At 45.6% G+C, this 20,242-nt stretch overlaps 1 protein-coding gene across 2 annotated transcripts in view; it reads right to left on the reverse strand.

Moving 5' to 3' along the window:
• NUDC (nuclear distribution C, dynein complex regulator) overlaps window positions 1-20,242 on the reverse strand; it is a 170,024-nt gene that overhangs the window by 98,112 nt on the left and 51,670 nt on the right. For both annotated transcript variants that reach the window (XM_075335903.1, XM_075335904.1), the window contains exons 4-5: window positions 12,178-12,237; window positions 9,045-9,170 (exon numbers count right to left, since the gene is read on the reverse strand). In XM_075335903.1, the coding sequence (XP_075192018.1) occupies window positions 9,045-9,170; window positions 12,178-12,237 (186 nt within the window). The remainder of the gene's footprint in view (window positions 1-9,044; window positions 9,171-12,177; window positions 12,238-20,242) is intronic.

Below are 20,242 nucleotides of genomic sequence, written 5' to 3' on the forward strand. Positions count from 1 at the left end.
CCACTGATATGAAGAGCTGTTAAGGAGAGATGTTATTCAGTCACCTGAAAAATCCAAAAGGGACAGTGTCAGAAGCGTCTGGGACCTGGTGCCTCCCTGATGATTGATATATGCCACTGTCACCTTGTTGTCTGAAAAGATCCGTACATGGCGTCCCCGTAAGGATGGCAAGAACCCTTCTAGTGCCTTTAGTACTGTCATAAGTTCTCTGTAGTTGGAGGACTGGGTGATTATTTGATTGTCCCTGGAGCACCTGTTTTCGTAGATGGGCCCCCCTCATCCCCAACGACTGGCATCTGTGACTATGGTGTGTGACTTGGGAGAGCCAAGGAACCCCTGCCTGCAGATGAGAAGTGTCCTGCCACCAGCTGAGGGAGTGCAAAGTGTCTTCTGACAGGGACATCTTCCGTCCTCAACAGCTTCCGGACTGGTCTTTGAAACCTCAAGACTTCCATCTGTAGGACTCTTGAATGCAGTTGAGCCCACCATACCCCCGGAATGTAAGAGCTTAGAGTTCCAACTAGGGACATAGCTTGTCACAAGGTAATGCATGGGTGACTCCTTACTGAAGAGATTAAAGACAGTATTCTGGCAATTTCTTTGCGTAGGTGACACAACTGACTGGTTGAATCTAGGATCAGACCTAGGAAGACCTGACACTGGAGAGATTGAAGTCTGGATTTCTCCCAATTCACAATCCATCCCAGGCTCTCTAGGATTGAGATGACCCTGGACACCTAATCTGTACATTGCTTCTCCGACTGACCCACTATAAGGAAGTCGTCGAGGTACGAAAAATTCTTAAAAAGTCCTGTTCCCTGACATGCGCCATGACCTCTGCAATCAACTTGGTGAAGATTCTCGGGGCCAAAGAAAGCCCGAATAGCAGCGCTGTGAACTGGAAGTGTCTTAACTTCAATGACATGGGCAGTGCGAATCTTAGAAACTGCCGGTGAGTCGGGTAAATAGGGATGTGATAGTAGGCATCCTTTAGGTCGAGAACTACCATAAAACACTCCGGATATAAGAGCCGGATAGTCGACGTCATGGTCTCCATTTTGAAGGCTTGCTGAACAAGATGGCAATTCAACTTCTTTAAGTTTAGGATTGTATGGAAGGAGGAATCTGGTTTCTGAATAAGGAACAAAGGGGAGTAAAAGCCTTCCCCCGTCCTGTCCCTTGGGGACTTCTTGAATGACCTCTTTTGAGAGAATGCATCCAGGCCCGAACACCGGCTTCTGTGAGTACCAGGCTTCAACACCAGGTCGGACCTGGGACAGCAATGGGTTGTCTATACCAGGACAGGAAACCAAGCTGATGCGGAGGAGAGGTACCGCCTTTTTATTCAGCAGGTTTCCTGTCCTGGTGTGGGCGGAACTTCTGTCTCAGGTGCCGCTGTCTGTCATAGGCGAAAGAGCATGCGAAAGAGAGAAAGAAAAAGAATGGTGTAACTGAGCCATGTTTGTAGGTTGCCTTGCTCACACCTGCCTTTTTAGCTTTTCCCATAAATAATCAATAGGATTGAGATCAGGGTTTTGTGATGGCCACTCAAAAACATTGACTTTGTTATCCTTAAGCCACTTTGTAACCAGTTTGGCAGTATGCTTCGGGTCGTTGTTCATTACGGTGTTTATCATCACTCACGGCCGCTGTCATCGCATTGTTCAGAGCACAGCAGTACAATCATCACGCCCTGAACACGGACTTATGCTTGTTTCACATCCACGTTTTTCTGCCGCACTGCCAGATCTAGCACAAGTACAGTACAGTTCAATACAGTTCACAGGCATCGCGACAAGCCCCGGTCACATGCTGTCACATGCTCCGGTCACATGACCGCATCTTGCCAGTGAACTGTATTAAACTGTACTGTACTTGTGCTGGATCCGGCAGTGTGGCAGAAAAACGCTCATGTGAAACCAGCCTTCCACTGACATAGCAGAGCCATGTATTTAATGCCCATCATGCGCGATATCCCCGGAGCAGTGTATCTTATGCCCATCAGGTGTAATACAACCCAAAGCTGTGTATCTAATGCCAATCATGTTTGAAAACCCCCTAGAACAATGTATCTAATGCCCAGCAGCAGTAATGCATGTCCAAAAGCCTATAATTTAATATTTTTATACCTTAGCATCTCAGAGAGCAGCTTTATATTTACAGTATATTTCATGTTCAGTTTGCACCTGTCCACGTCTGTTAGGAAGTACTGCCATCAGTTTTCTCATTTTAATGCCCATTACATGTTACACCACCCAGAGCCATGCTGTGCATCAATATCTCCAAGAGCAGTGTATCGAATGCCCATCATGCATGATACAGCCCAGAGCAGAGTATCCAATGCCCATCATCTGTGACGCAACCTATAGCATAAGGCCTATTCTGCATGATACAACCCAGAGACATGTATCAAAGGCCTATCTGCATGATACAACCCAGAGCCATGTATTGAAGGCCCATCCTGCCCAATACAACCCAGAGATGACGGAGCAGGGGGTCACATTAAACAATTGCTCCAGTCTGTGGACAGAGCGAAGTATCGCACAACACCATTATTCCCATAGAAGTGGATGGAGCAAGGGCTACACTTATCTAATTCATCCTGTGATACACTCCGCTGAGCCCTGTATCTAATGCCATCATATGCAATACACTACACTGATCCCTGTACCTAACCCCTAGCGTGTTATACAGTCCACGTATCTAATCAAAGCATGTGGCACACAGTGCGTTTCTAATCTAATCATGTGTTACTCTACAGAGACTAATATCCAATACCCATCATAACTAATGCCATCGTGTGATACCCTCCAAAGCTGTGTACCTAATTGCCAACATGTCATCCCCCCAGACCTGTGCATCTAATGCCATCTTGTGTTACTCTCCAGTGATGAGTATCTAATACCCATTGTATAATGTCATCATGTGATACCCACCAGAGACTTGTAGCTAATGCCATCATGTGATACCCCCCGACAAATGTATCTAATACCCATCATGCGTGATACAACCCAGAGCCGTGTATCCAAGTGGATAGATCACAGTTACCTCCCGTAGAAGTGGATGGAGCGGGGTGTTTCCAAATTTGTGGGAACAGTCTGGGGAGAGTCCTTTTCTGTTGTAGTAAGATTGGTCCACAGTGCATAAAGGCAAACCCCATAGAGGCATGCTATTAACATGTGGTAAGGGACCCTGAGGATGGCTTTTGTTAGTTGGTGCTTCTTGCCGTATCATGGCATTAGATACACAGGTTTTGGGGAGGGGGGTGTTGTGACGACATGTTGGCAATTAGGTACACAGCTCTGGGAGGGGGGTATCACATGATGGTATTAGATACACAGCTATGCTATGTGAACGTAAGCCTCCTGCAGAGGCTTACACTTACATTGATATAGCAGAGCTAAAATCAATGTTTAGAGCAGAGCAGCATGATTATTACACTGCTGTCTCTGAACAGCAGGCTGACAGTGGCGGGAGAGTAGTGTTCAGCAGTCTGGTAACGTACAACTATCATCAGGCTGCTAATTACCGCTGATACGTTCCTCATCCTGGACCTCTGCGCATATCCTCTCCTGTCACAATTGCATCCCGTACCGCCTCCTGTCACCACTAGTGCTAAGCACGGAGCAGGGGGAAATTGAAGCTGCGAGCTTCAAAGAAAATGGTGCCGGGCTCTACTTAAACAGCGGTGACCTGGACGTACCCAGGTCACAGCTGGAATCAGCCACAATGCAGAAGAAGTGTTCGATAACTGACCGCAGTCTCCTGTGTACAAGAGCTGCTGCATTCGTGGTGTGTGTCGTGTTCAGTCACTTACACACAAGCAAATGAAAATCACCACCCCCGGTGACTGCAGGAAAAAAAGAAAACCTGTAACAAACATTTTATTTTGTATTAAATAAAATCTAATATATTAAACTCAGTGGTGTGTGTGTGTGTGTGTGTGTGTATGTATGTATGTATGTATGTATGTATGTACGTACGTACGTATGTATGTACGTATGTATGTTTGTATGTATGTTTGTATGTATGTGTCCGCTAAAGGAATCTGCACCGTCGCATTTAAAATCACGAAATTTTTCACAGACGCCCCATGTGACTCAGGGAAAGTCATAGACTATGTTCGGGCGGGAAAATGAAACCCTGCACTTTCCAGTTACTCTACAAAAATCCTGCAGCCATTAAACTGAATGGAGGTGGGAGCTGCAGGCTATAAATAGCAACTGTCAGTGGTTGCTATAGGAACAAAATAAACTGTTAGTATAACAAGCTTATGTGTGAGGTAAAAAGATGTCGGTGGTGAGACAGCCCGGGCAAGAGAGACAGCCAGACAGACACACATATAGAGACAGACACAGAGATGGAGACAGACTAAAGCTGGTGTCACACTAAGCGACAGCGACAACGACGTCGCTGTTACGTCACCATTTTCGGTGACGTAACAGCGACCTTGTAAGTCGCTGTTATGATCGCTGCTTAGCTGTCAAACACAGTAGAAGCAGCGATCATAACGTCGCTGTGCTACATGTGCAGAGAGCAGGGAGCCGCGCTTAGCGCTGGCTCCTTGCTCTCCTAGGTACAGTACACATCGGGTTAATTAACCCGATGTGTGCTGCAGCTACATGTCACAGTGCAGAGAGCAAGGAGCCGCGCGCACTGCTTAGCGCTGGCTCCTTGCTCTCCTTGCTACAGTATACATTGGGTTAATTACCCGATGCATACTGCAGCCACATGTCACAGTGCAGGAGCCGGCGTCTGGCAGCAAGAGCGGAGGCTGGTAACCAGCGTAAACATCGGGTAACCAGGGAAAGGTCTTCCCTTGGTTAGCCGATGTTTACGCTGGTTACAGCTTACCGCAGCTGCCAGTGCCGGCTCCTGATCGCTTCATTTCGTCGCTCTCTCGCTGTCACACACAGCGATGTGTGTGTCACAGCGGGAGAGTGAGGACCAAAAAATGAAGCTGGACATTCAGCAACGACCGGCGACCTCACAGCAGGGGCCAGGTCGTTGCTGGATGTCACACACAGCGACAGCGACGGGACGTCGCTGCAACGTCACAGAAAATGGTGACGTAGCAGCGACGTCGTTGTCGTCGTCGTTATGTGTGACACCAGCTTAATACAAATACAGACAGAGATAGAAACAGACAGAGACATAGACACAGACAGACAAAGAAAGAGACAGACAGACAGCGACACACAGACAGAGACTGGGAGAGAGGCAGAGAGTTACTATCCCGGGCAACGCCCGAGTACTACAGCTATTTGATTATATAATAAATTAATACTGCAAAAATAAAAATATGACAGCACCTTCCTTTAAAGGGAATCTGTCAGCGGACTTTTTGTACCTCATCTGAGAGCAGCATGATGTAGGCTAGACCCTGAATCCAATGATGTATCACTTGGATTACTGGGTTCAGCAGTTCTGACACAAACGTTTTTTCAGATTTAGCATTGCAGCAGAGCTGAAAAAGCTGCTCCCACCCACACCAGGTTCGCTGTACAATTTGATTGCCACCTCACTATCAATGTACAGAGGGGGCGTGTCGAACAACATGGCATGAGCCAGCTGGTCACATCAATAATGAGGTCCTGCTGTTAAAACAAACATCGTAAATATACAAAACACCATGGGACCTAGAGAAGTGAGGAATCAATGAATTCTTTGTGTTAACCTTTACATCATGCGGTCTTCAGATTACATAGCAAAGCCTGCTGACAGAGTCCTTTTAAACACCATTGGAATGAACTAAGACAGATTGTGAGCCAGCCTCTCTCATCCATCATTTGTGTCTGACCTTACAAATGCTCTACTGGTTGAATGGCAAAAACTCCCACAGATACAATGCAAAATATTGTAGACAGCTACAATTAGGGTATGTGCACACGTTGCTTTTTTTTCCGCGCGGAAAAAAACGCACCCTCTGGCAGAGGGGAGAATAGTAAACAATGCTTTTTGAGAAACAACGCATCGAAAACGCATGCGTTTTTCATGCGTTTTTTTAGGTGCGTTTTTTAAGACTTGGGTACCTATACGTCAGAAAACCCCCACAAGTGACCCCATTTTGGAATCTGCACCCCTCAAGGATTTTATTCAGGAGTATATTAATCATTTTGAATCCACAGCTACTTCCCCCAAAATGTAGCTGTAGCAACAATATTCTCACTGTTGGGCTATGTGGCCATGATCCAGCGACACGGCGTCTAGTACACAGTGTCAGCCTTCCTGCAGAGATGTGAGTGTTTCCCACGGGAGAACGCAGCTGCCCATGCCCACGATTTGGGTTCAGGCTGCTGTGGAGCTCTATGCTACCTGCAGAGAACACTCATCTACGCAGCATAAATTGACATGCTGAGGCTCGGGAAGCTGCGCCACTGGTCGGTTTATGCTGCGGAGAAAAGAAGCACAGTGGGCATGAGATTTCTAAAAATCCTTCCACTATGCTTCTACTGCACAACGCAGCGTCATGGACGCAGGGAAAACAATCTGCGCCCAAAACGCTGCAAACCCCGATTGTGGGCATCCAGCCTAAAAAGCGTCAATGGAGGTCAAATATATATACAACGTCCCACCCCCCCTGCATATTCTAAGCTGGCACCTTTAGTACCTTTCATGTGGCACTAAAGGGTGCCTAGCCTAGTTTTTATCACAAAAACAAAAAAAAAAAATGGCGCGGGGTCCCCCCTATTTTTGATAGCCAGTCAGGGTAAAGCAGACAGCTGTAGCCTGCAAACCACAGCTGGCAGCTTCATCTTGTCTGGTGATCAATTTGGAGGGCTCCCCATGTTTTTTTTTTTATTTATAAATAAAAATAATAAAAAAAAAACAACATGGGGTCCCCCCAAATTAGATCACCAGCCAAGGTGAAGCTGACAGCTGAGGTCTGGTATTCTCAGGGTGGGAAGAGCCATGGTTATTGGACTCTTCCCAGCCTAAAAATAGCAGGCCACAGCCGCCCCAGAAGTGGCGCATCCATTAGATGCGCCAATCCTGGCGCTTCGCTTCAACTCATCCCGTGCCCTGGTGCGTTGGCTAACGGGGTAATAAATGGGGTTGATACCAGATGTGTAATGTCACCTGGCATCAAGCCCAGCAATTAGTGATGTCACGGTGTCTATCAGACACCCGACATAACTAATTGACAGTAAACAAAAGCAAAAAAAGACAACAAAAAATTTTTTATTAGAAAAAACACTCCCCAAATCATTCCCTTGTTCTCCAATTTAATAAAAAAAATGGGTCCGCAGAAATCCATTTGGATGTCCCACGTCTGCTCTGGACCTTCTAGAATATGGGGGCACGTTCAGGGAACGTATCCCCCATTTTCTAGGAGGGCAGACCCTCCATTTGAGGAGAGTGGGTGCAAAAATCTGCACCCACTCTCCCCGGGTCACAGCTGCAGAGTGCCGAGCAGCCAGCACAGCTCACACTGAACACAGTGCTGGCTGTCAGCTGCTCGGCACATGTGACCGGCCGGCGTCTGCTGTGAAGGAGGAGGGAGCCGCGGGGGATCAGCGCTGCGACCGGACAGGTATGTATGACACCGGGGGGAATTGGGGTGAACGGGCAGGGCCTGGGTGCATTTTTCTGTCGCATGTTTCAAGGCACATGCGACAGATAACATAGGAGCAGGGCGGCCGGTGCGCTACTGTGCGCGCGGCCATGTTGGATTTTCGGGAGGGGGGGGGGGGGGGGTCGGGGGTCGGGGCGGGCACTTTGGCGACACCGGGGGCTTTGCCAGGAAGTGAGGTCAACAGGAAACCTCTTGACCTCACTTCCAGGTAAATGCCTGCGTTCTGGCGTGCCGACAAAGCCCGCGGACCGCAACAAAAAAGCAGGTCCATGCGGTGTAGCTGCGTTCTGACCCCACATCATTGATTTCAATGGGGGAGAGAACGCAGCCACAACGCACAAAAGAAGTGACATGCTGCTTTTCTTTCCGCACCGATTTTTGGCATCCAAAACGCTGCGGAAAGAAACGCAGCGTGTGCACTGATTTTTCAGCTTTCCCATACACTTTGCTGGGAAAGCTGAACGCATGCAATTTGCCACTGAAACGCTGCGGTTCAAAACGCAGCGTTTCCGCGGTAAAAAACGCAACGTGTGCACACAGCCTTATTGTGGAAGCTGGTTTAAAGGGAACCTGCCACCTTGTAAAACACAATTTACCTGCAGCTAAAGGTTTTACATCCTGTATTACTGGAGCAGCAGCTACAGGTAGAAAATTAAGTTGTACCTTCTTGCTTCTACTCATTGGGACAATGCAGGAAGAGATTACAGTCACTGCACACTACACAATGAGTGCAGCTCACTTTGACAGCCTACCCAGCAAAGCAGCAGCGATGTAGGACACTGCCAGCCACAAGATTGCAGGTAATGGCTGGCTGTGAGTCCTGTGTCACCACTGCCTCCCGGGACATGTGAGATGTGCTAATTAAGATGGGGTGCAATGTCCGTACACTTTTTCACTTCCTCCCCTGCCCCTGACCTGTGGTATGATAAGGCTGCCATGTTTCATGCACAGTCAGATGCTGCAATTACACAGGACATAGCAGGGGCACATATACAAGATTATCCCAGCACAGGAATATTTATTTTAAAACACATCCAATTGTAGAAATTGTTACTATTCCAAGATCTATTGATTAAAATGAGCTTTGTTTGTGGGTAAGCCCCTTTAAACTACCTCATGGGTGATTTCCACCTTGTAAAAGGTGTGGTCTCTTTCAAAGATATGCCATTTCCTTATGGTCAATGGGAATTTGTCAGTTGACTGCACAGTAAGTAACCAAGGTGTTTTTATGTCGAGAAATGTACATTAGCATTACTTAAGTGAATTAAACAAATAATATATAATGGGACTTCCCTGCACTGATGTTCTGGTAAACTACCGCTAAACAAGCACTGACATCTTCTCATATTCAAAAAAATCAGTGGATCCCAGAGGCTGATCCTGACTTAATCATGAAGTGATGTCACATCCTATGCAGGATAGGAGAAAATCCTTAAATCAAATTTTGAAACAAAACTCTCCCTCTTACATCCACTTCAGAAAGGGTTTGTGTCCAACGATAGCTGGGAAGGTCTGCCCCATTGCCTGAATTGGGCTTGATCTTGCCTTTATCTTTTTCATCCTCTTCTTCCTCCTCATTGTTATCATCACCACCCTGTACAGTAATACATTGAGCATAAAAGGGAAGATTCAGACAGGTAATTTTGGTTCCAGAATGTAATGTCAAAGAATGGTTACCAATAAAGTGATGCAGTTCACAATACAGAGTACCTGTTTTATCATGTATATGATAGAACTAAAAGGATATTAAAAACATAGAAAATGCACAATAAAAAAAAAAAAAAAATACCCCAGACCCATCTTCCTTAGGTCCCTTTCACATTGCCCTTTTACTTACGTTCAGTGGTCCCGTCGGGGCATCCGTCCGAACCTCCCCTCCCCCACCCCGCAAAACGTGTTTTGGACGCATGTGCTGACAGGGCCTTTGACTATAATGGAGCAGTCTCCGTTAGCGTGTGCTCTGTCTTGCACCATTTTTGTACATATACGTTTTCTGCAGGCGGATATCCGAACGTAGTCGCCTGCAAAAATGGTGCAAGACAGAGCACACACACTAACGGAGACTGCTCCATTATACTCAATGGTCCTGTCGGCGCATGCGTCCAAAACACGTTTTGTGGGGTGGGGGAGGGGCGGTTCGGACGAATGCCCCGACGGGACCACTGAACGTAAGTAAAAACACAATGTGAAAGTAACCTTAAAGAAGTTGTCCACTACTTTAATAGTGCTAGCATATGCTCAAGATAGGTCATCAATGTCTGATTGACCAAGGCGCAACACCCGGCATACCCACCGATCAGCTGTTCTTGGTGCCTGCGGCAGGAAATGCTCAGTTCCTGAGCTGCCCTGTCTTCTGATAGTGGCTGCGACCAGGTACTACACATCTGCCTCCTACTGATTTGACTTGCAGGTGGATGTGCAGTACCCGGATGCCATCAGAAGGTGCAGCAGCTCCTGGAACTGAGCATTTCCAGCTGCCTACTATGGTGACAGCACCGAGAAAAACTGATTGAGAGGGGTGTCAGGGATTGGACCCCGGACAATCAGACATTGTTGATCTATCCTAAGGATAGGCTAACAATGTTAAAGTAGTAGACAACCTTTTAAGTCTCCTCTTATCCACTGGTCGCATTTAGCTTCATATTGCAATTAAAACTGAAAAAGAGAGTTATCCTGTAATTCACCCCCCCACACACACACACATGTACATGTGTCTTAAGAAAACTGGGTGCAGCACTAGCCTCCCTCTCTGCACAGTCTGCAATAGGTAACAAATGGTCAACTGAAAATGGAAAGACATCTACAAATCTGCATGATCTGTGTAATATTGTATGTTCTAGGTTTAGTGTTCCTTCAAGATTAAAAGGTATGAACAACTCAAAACAACAAAGTCATAAGACTAAACAGCACTTGTGTTTAGATCATTTGTATCATTTCACATTGCTAAAGTGGTTATCCAGGCTTGAGACAAAAGTCTTCAATCATTCTACAAGACTGCAGTCTGCCAAATTGTGATCATGTGTGGTGCGCATGTTGTCACGATTCATTGGCATGATCGGTGTGAGTGGCCTGTCACCTGACCATGTGTTTGGAATTTGTGCCAATCTGCTATCACGATTCACCAAAGCGCTGGCCCTTTTACTATACCAGCACTGCGATGTTCTTCTTCCATTAGAAAGTATATCGCAGTGCTTGTCAATTGAAAGTGTTGACGCTTGAGCTCCAAAGCACTGGCAATCTCAGCCTGCACCACACATCGACAAACTTAGATGTCAGACTTTACTGTCCCCTGCACTGATCCTGTAGATTCTTTGAAGCGTCAGCCCCTTCTATTGTCAAGCACTGGGCTATGCTTTCTAAAGACAAACAGCACATCACACCGCTTGACAGCTGAATGGATCGGCACTCCAAAGTATCTACAGGATCAGTGCAGGAGGAAAGCAAACACTGATATGAGATCTAAGCATGCAAGCTTGGACACCCTGTCAATCATTCACAGTCAGCTCCGCCGCCCATCAGTGACGTACACTTTATTTTATCTGACTCCGATTGTCAACTATGTAAGGGGTGCTTCACACACAGCGAGATCGCTGCTGAGATCGCTGCTGAGTCACGGTTTTTGTGACGCAGCAGTGACCTCATTAGCGATCTTGCTGTGTGTGACACTGAGCAGCGATCTGGCCCCTGCTGTGAGATCGCTGCTCGTTACACACAGCCCTGGTTCGTTTTTTTATTGTTGCTCTCCCGCTGTGACGCACAGATCGCTGTGTGTGACAGCGAGAGAGTGACGAAATGAAGCGAGCAGAGAGCAGGAGCCGGCATCTGGCAGCTGCGGTAAGCTGTAATCAGGGTAAACATCAGGTAACCAAGGAGGTTACCCGATATTTACCTTCATTACCAGCCTCCTCCGCTCTCACGCTGCCAGTGCCGGCTCCCTGCTCTCTGCACATGTAGCTGCAGTACACATCGGGTTAATTAACCCGATGTGTACTGTAGCTAGGAGAGCAGGGAGCCAGCGCTAAGCAGTGTGCGCGGCTCCCTGCTCTCTGCACATGTAGCGACGTTATGATCGCTGCTGCGTCGCTGTGTTTGACAGCTAAGCAGCGATCATAACAGCGACATACAAGGTCGCTGTTGCATCACAGAAAATGGTGATGTAACAGCGACGTCGTTGTCGCTGTCGCTATGTGTGAACCCAGCTTAAGAAAGACACCGGAAGCAATGACTGCATAACAAAAAGTTATGTGACCTACACCAAACGGTGCTCACAGAAGCATTGCAGGTATTAAAAGTATATTAGAAATATTATTAAGAAAAGTTAGGACACCTGAAAGAGGGTCAAATGATAGTTAAAAACCCCTTTGAATTGTGGTTGATCATGCACTCACAATCCCTGTATTATGATAGGTCTTCGGGTACAAGAAAATGCATATAACTGTCACTAATTGATCAATGACATGACAACAGACGCTTTCTACTTCCACATACATTAGATTGCATGTCTGAAGGTGTGGAGGGTGCAATCAGAGGTCTGACAATGTGCAATTTCTTCCTTTACACACCATATGTAACAGTTCACATTAGACAATCTTCCACTTTACCTTCTGTTTTTCAGCATCTTCAGCATGCATCTTCTCTTGTTCCTGCTCTTTAGCTTTATTCTAGAAATAAAAGCAAGCCATGTGTGACACAGAAAATTAAAATGTAAAATCTGTTTATATGGTCAGTAAGCAACACAACCAGGTGACAGATTCTATGAATGAATCACCCATGCTTACTAAAAAGGTATGCCTCAAATGTCTGGGGTTCGAAATCTATATACAGTACATCACAAGTGTGAGTACACCCCTCCCATTTTTGGAAATATCTGATATCTTTTCATGTGACAACACTGAAGATAAGGCTGCTTTCAAACATCAGTTTTTTTGCAATCAGGCACAATCCGATTTGTGCCGGATTGCACCAATCACCGCACATACACCGGCACTCCCGCACGCACCATCACTGCACATACACCGGCATTCCCGCACCCATCATCACTACCGCACGCATCATCACCGCACATACACCGGCACTCCCGTACGCATAATCACCGCACACGCAGGCACTACAGCCCCCCCATCATCACCGCACATGCCCCGGCACTACCTCAGTGACGACAACGCTGGCAGCACGACTCCCTTCAGTTGCTGCGTGGAGCTCCCAGGAGCGGCAATGTTCTACGACCGCTCCTGTCAGCTTCATGTAGCAGAGCTGAAATCGTCGTGGGACCTCTGGATTACGTCGGACCTGGAGGGGTGTTTTGGGATTTTAAGAAAATGGTGAAAGAGGGTTTTTTTTGTCTTTTATACCAAATAAAGTATTTTTTTGGGTGTATGTTTTTATTTACTTTCACTTACAGGTTAATCATTGGGGGTGTCTTAGACGCCTGCCATGATTAACCCCTTATTACCCCGATTGCCATCGCACCAGAGCAATTCGGGATGAGCCGGGTTGAGTCCCGGGACTGTCGCATCTTATGGATGTGGCAATTCCAGGCGACTGCTGGCTGATATTTTTAGGCTGCGGGGCTCCCCATAACGTGGAGCTCCCCATCCTGAGAATACCAGCCGTCAGCCGTGTGGCTTTATCTTGGTTGGTGTCAAAATTGGTGGGGGGAGCGCACACCGTTTTTTTTTTTAATTATTTAATTTTACTGCAAGATATAGACCCGCCCACCGGCGGCTGTGATTGGTTGCAGTGAGACAGCTGTCACTCAGCGTGGGGGCGTGTCTGACTGCAACCAATCATAGGCGCCGGTGGGCGGGGAATGCAGTGAATACGAGATTGAATAATGGGCGGCCGGCATTTTCAAATCAGAAGCCGCCAGAGCTTTGTGACAGCCGTGCAGCGCCGCGCCCGTGATCGGTGAGTGGGTGAGAGTGAGTGAATGAGTCAGTGAGTGGGAGAGTTTGAGAGAGAGTGAGTGAGTGATTGATTTTCTGACAAGCAATGAATTTATATCACTTCTGGGCATGCTCAGAAGTAAAACCCAGATCCGGTATATGCTTCCGGCGTTTGATGCATGCCACCGGATCCGGGGCGCATAGACTTTCATTATGCACCATGCCGCACAGCGCCGCACCCGGCGCTATGTGATTTTTTTTTGCCGCTGGCAAAAAACGTTCCTCTCTGCGTCCTGTGCGGCCGCCGCTGGCAAAAACCGGATCAAAACCAAACACATGCGGCACAATCTGGCGCTAATAAAAGTCTGAGGAAAAACCGCACCCGGCGGCAAAAAAAAACTGGATGCGTTTTTCTCGCAAATCGTCGGATTGTGCCGCACAGCAAAAACCTGATGTGTGAAAGCAGCCTTACATTGATACAATCTACAGTAGTCAGTGTCCAGCTTGTATAACAGTGTAAATTTGGTGTGTCCTCTAAATAACAACACACAGCCAGATAATAAATTAAAGTTACCTTGAGGATAAATGTGGTTTGCAAGCGCAGCAGCGCTGTTGCTATTGATTCTCGTGTCGTGGACACTAGAATTAATAGCAACAGCGCTGCTGCGCTTGCAAACCACATTTATACTCAAGGTAACTTTCATTTACTGCATTTCTCTGTATCCCTTATACTACATCTGCTTATTATGTTCTATTTTCACCAGGCACCTTTTCCATATACTTCAGTGCCACAGTGCACATCATCCTTCACCCTTCAGTCACCCATTATACAGGTAACTTAGCCAGTGTACTATACAATTGTGTACATTTCTCTTGCTTGTCCCATGTATCTTTATATTATCATGCAATAACCCTTTTTTCAACAGTAATTTTGTCTGTTCTAATACTTGGCTTGCCAGAATTATTTATGCTTCCCCCTTTTTAAAAATATATATCACTATTGCTGCATAACTAGTAGAGCTTATACAAGAATTTAAACATGACAGTGTTCTATGACCCATTGTTTTGATCGGTATATATTTTGTATCTATCTTGTATATATTTTCTCCACTATGTATATATTAGGTATTATTGTACATAATTTTGTTGTATTTTGATTATATATTTTGTATTTTTCACCTAGCAACTTGACTAAGACCCAGGTGGGTCGAAACGTCGTTGGATGTTGCTTGACCACTTTGCTCCAATAAATTATTTCTCACTCTTTGCAAATTTACAAATTTGAGTGCAGTAAATTTATTATTATATGACTCTAGGGCATCGCCCTCTTTTCACGTGCACCATCATCTGCTTCAGTCTGAGTCCAGACCATTGTTATATTATTACAGTATGATGTCATGTCAGACCTGCACACACATCTGACAGGAGCGTGCATGTGTTGTTTCTGGGTACATGCACGCTCATGTTCAGACAGCAGCAGGCTGTGCTGGGTGATGTCAGACCCGCATGAGTCTGACAGCGCATCACCGGCACAGCTGCACACTTATGACAAGAGTGTGCATATGTGTGCAATTTTATCCCACATCTGCATCTCCTGGCAAAAAACAGCCAAAAACCAGCAGTATGAAAACCATTTCATTACCGTTTTCTGCCTGGAGATGCAAATTTGTTGGTGAAGTAATACACCAAAATCCTGCACCAAATTTGCACCTCCTGGCACAAGACCACACAAAAACAGCGTCTAAATGTTTGTTTCTTTTTAATTTTTGGACCAAGGGATGTAAATTGTGTGATTATTACAATTTTACACCATATTCCAGCACCCATTCTACACCTGCTGGCAAAAAAACCGCAGCAAAAAAATCGCATGAAAATAACCGCGGCAAAAACAGCGGCAAAAAAATTGCACCAAAACACAGCGTTTTTTTGCCAGGAGGTCTAGATTGGATGCAGGAATATGGTGTAAAAATCTCAGCATCAAATTTGGCCCCCAAAAATAAAAAAAATAAAAAATTCTGCCACAGGTGGAAATTTGGTGCTGAAAGCTGGTGCAGACGATTTCGGCACCAAATGTGCACCTCCTGGCTAAAAACCACGGCAAAAAACGCAGCAAAAAAATTGCGGCAAAACACTGCGTTTTTTTGCCAGGAGGTGTAGATTGGATGCAGGAATTTGGTATAAAAATTTCAGCACAAAATCTGCATCTCTTGGCAAAAAAAAAATGCGATTTTTCTGCTAGGAGATGCAGGTCTGAACTCAGTGACCTCCACCTGAGGTCAGGTTACCTGCAATCACAGATGAAGGACCGTGGGAACCTCCAGCTGTGACCGCAAATGACCTGAGTGACGTCACCGCTCAATGCGCAGCTCATTCATTCTCTGGAGCTCACAGAGAGCGGTCGGTTGTGCCGCTCTCTGTGATATTCAGATGTAGCAGAGCTGAAGCGGCGTGGGACTTCTCCTGTGGATTACGTCGGAGCTGCAGGGTGTTTGGGGTTAATGAAGAGGAGAAGCAGGGTGTATTTTGCATTTTATTCCAAATAAAGGATTGTTCTCCGTGTGTGTTTATTTACTGTCACTTACAGGTTTGTGTGATGCAGGTATCTGATAGACGCCTGTGCCATCACACAAACCTAGGGTTTAGCAGCAGCCGTGCGCCGCTGCTAATCCTGCTATTACCCCCACTGGCACCGCATCACGCCAGCGGGAAGAGCCAGTAGCGCACACCGCTATGGTCGCATATAACAGATGCGGCTCTACCGGACGGCTGCGGGCTGAGGATATACTAGCCCCCGGCCGGCGTTATCTTGGCTGGGGATGAAAATAGGGGGACCGCACGTCTTTTTTTTTTTTTTTACTTTCACCAGAATCACACATGCGAGGGGTTCACGCGGTGCTGCCATGGCAGCACCCGGCAAAGCCTCGCACGTGTAACTCTGGTCACTGTATACACAGCACAGATACAGCGCGACAGTGGGGGCTGCCGAGTGTTTATTTTTATCACCGTGAACTGACCGACAGACTGTACTGCTTTCCCCGCCCACCGGATGTCCTGGCGCCTGTGATTGGTTGCAGTTAGCTGACACGCTGACACTCAGGGTGGGGGCATGTCTAGCTGCAACCAACGCGAGCCGGTGGGCGGGGAAAACAATGACTATTGAATTGTCGGCTCCGGAAGGTAACAGCATGACCCGGAAGGAGTGTGCCGCCATGACAGCGCCTCGGTGAGTATGCCACGCTCGCTCCTAGCCCCCTAGTCCCTCCACAAACGTTTTTAACGTCCGGATTCCGGTCCCCATTGACTTTTATGGGCACCGGATTCCGGAGCGGATCAGAATTATTTTTAAGTCTGTTAATAATTTGCCGGCCCCGGATTATTGGCATCCCATTCAACTCTAGTGGACACTTATTTTCAAGCACTGTCATAACCTTCTTTGCAATAGAATTCACTAGAGCTTCACAGGAGCCACTGAATCCTCTTCCATCCTCCATGACACCATCAAAGAGCGGGTGGATGTTAGAGGCCTTGCGCTCTTCCACCGTCCGTTTAAGGATGTCCCACAGAATTTCCATAGGTTTATGCCTGGAGGCATGCTTGGCCAGTCCAACACCTTTAACCTCAGTGGTGGTCTTCGAGGTGTGTTTAGGGTTGTTTTGCTGGAATACTGCCCTATGGCCCAGTTTCTGAAGAGCGGGAGATAATGCTCTACTTCAGTATGTCACTGTACGTGTTGTCATTCGTGATTCCCTCAATGAACTGTAGCTCCCTACAGCCGGCAGCACTCATGCAGCCTCAAACCATAACACTTCCACCATCATGCTTGACTGGAGACAAGACACACTTGTCTTTCTACTGCTCACGTGGTTGCCACCACACACACACACACACACACACACACACGTGACATCATCAGGACCAAATAAGTTTATATTTATATCGTGCGCACTTACCAGTCACGCAGCCTTTTCTGGTTGTTCGTTTTTTTTTTGTTTTTTTTTTTAAAAACCATAAATTTTTATTAATAAAATGTGTCAAGTATTACATCATATTGACAATAAGTTCTCAACAGTCAACACAATAATAAGGGCGTTGGGGAGGGGAGAGGGTAGGAGAAATGGTGACGCTACATTAATTTTCCAATCACATTATATATAAATCTACAGTGTAGAGATGAATGGGTCGCACTCCAAAAGTCAGGAAAAGGAAATCTGTTTATTCTACGATCACATCAAGGGTACAGGTAGTGAGGGAGGATGAGGGTGTGTGCCACGCCGGTCGACGGCGGCCGTTTCGCAAGTTAACTTGCTTCTACGGGTCCAGTGAATGCAAAGGTGCTGCATCCGCCCTTAAATAACAGGTGATACGGGTGCAGCGTCGTTGCGTGAATAATGTGCAATTTAAAAACACATACCAGCTGTAAATGTATCAGATATACATAGAAACTTATTATATATTAATATCAAAAATAGATTATATACAATCATTACATACATGGGTATAATCGGAGTAAAAAAATTGATCAAATGCAAGGCTTATTATAGTCTATCAAAAGACATCACAAATAAAGAAGTCTACATTGTATCTAGAAAGGGACCTTGCATTTGATCAATTTTTTTACTCCGATTATACCCATGTATGTAATGATTGTATATAATCTATTTTTGATATTAATATATAATAAGTTTCTATGTATATCTGATACATTTACAGCTGGTATGTGTTTTTAAATTGCACATTATTCACGCAACGACGCTGCACCCGTATCACCTGTTATTTAAGGGCGGATGCAGCACCTTTGCATGCACTGGACCCGTAGAAGCAAGTTCACTTGCGAAACGGCCGCCGTCGTCCGGCGTGGCACACACCCTCATCCTCCCTCACTACCTGTACCCTTGATGTGATCGTGGAATAAACAGATTTCCTTTTCCTGACTTTTGGAGTGCGACCCATTCATCTCTACACTGTGGATTTGGTATCGTCTTCTCTTTGGGACACGCACCCAGGTCTCTACCAGCATGGAAGCACAGTTTTACTAGCCATACAAGGATCAGCAGTGCCCGGTATCCTCCACTCAGCTTTATATATAAATCTACAAAGTTATTTAATAACAGTATTTAAAAACGGAAAGACAACCAATTGTTCCATTTTTTATGAAATTGCGATGTTATTAGATGAAGCAATTATTTTCTCTGATACACAGTTCTCATTAATCAGTGAAATGATTTCGGACATTGTAGGGCATTTGGGGTTTTTCCAAAAACTTGCAATTTTGATTCTTGTTGCTACAATAATATGTACAATAACTGTACGGATCTCATAGGGGAATGAGTCCAGATCAATGGCGAGCAGCGCCTGCTGTGTGGTCAGCATTATTGGTGCATTACAAATCTGAGATATTAAATGATTTATTGCTTCCCAGAGATGTCTGATGTTACTACAATTCCACCATATGTGTAACATGTCTGCACTGGGGTCTCCACATCTCCAGCATGTGTCCGGGGAGTTATGGAACATTTTAGATAGATATTCTATAGGGGGGTGAGATACCACCTATATAATAATTTCCTTGCATTTTCTATGTGGTTAGCACATTTAGATTGTTTTCCTATAATTGAGAAGGTTGCTCACCATTGATCCGGTGTGAATGTACAGTTTAGGTCTTTTTCCCATTTTTGCAAGTATGTGGTTAGTGAGGGCAGAGTATTCTCTAACATACAATCATAGCTTGTGGACAGCGCTCTGATCTGAGATTTAGGGTTCAGTAGCATTGAGTATAGTTTAGATGGTGGTGCAGACATCTGCTCCTTCCTCTCAGCTAGGAAATGTCGGATTTGTAGATCTTTGTAAAAGTCCCTTTGAGGAACATTGTATTTATCTTGCAATAATGAGAAAGTAATTAATTCCTTCCCCTCATACAAGCTCCCAATTGATATGATTTTGGATATTTTCCAATTTTTAAGTTTGAGATCAGGGATACAATGCTCCAATGTCTCTATGGGGGCCTTGAGAAGTGCGGTTTGTATAAGGCCTAGTTTATTAGTCAGCACCCGCCATAGTTCCAGAGTCGCGTCTATTGTTGGGGATATATTTGGATTCCTATTGGTGACTAAGGTTTGTTGTGCGTGGAAGAAAGCTGAGACATTAGTGGTTCCCATTAGATATTTTTCAATTGTTATCCAATGCCGATCGTCATCATTGTTCCACATGAATCGTAATTGTTCGAATAGTGCGGCTCTATAGTAACGGACCACTTAGGGGCAACCCAGACCTCCCTTTCTCATAGGGGTGTAGAGTGTGTCCGCCTGGACTCTGGATTGTTTCTCCTGCCAAATATACTTTAAAAGCATTGCTTGGATCTCTTTTAGTATTTTCATTGGGAATATGATGGGGAGATTGCGAAACAAATACAATATCTGTGGGAGGATAAACATTTTCACCGATGTAATCCTGCCCAGCCACGATAGTTCGTGTTTCTTCATACGTAATATGTCAGTTTGGATTTTCCTCTTCAGGGACTTGTAATTCATAGATAACATTTTATCTGCTGAGAGTGTTAGCCGGATACCTAAATACTCAATTACTATCATTTTTCCATTGGAAGGGATATTTATTCTCGAAGTTCTTTGGGTACACTGTGGATGGAGTTAGGTTTAATACTTGGCATTTAGACGTATTTAATTTGTAATACGATATGTCAGAGAACAAGTCAATTATTTTCATTACTGCCGGTAATGATTCTGTGGGGTTTGTTATCGCTAGAATGAGGTCGTCCGCAAACAGA

The sequence above is a fragment of the Anomaloglossus baeobatrachus genome, chromosome 2 (genome assembly GCF_048569485.1).
Source record: "Anomaloglossus baeobatrachus isolate aAnoBae1 chromosome 2, aAnoBae1.hap1, whole genome shotgun sequence".
NCBI classification, from domain to species: Eukaryota; Metazoa; Chordata; class Amphibia; order Anura; family Aromobatidae; genus Anomaloglossus; species Anomaloglossus baeobatrachus.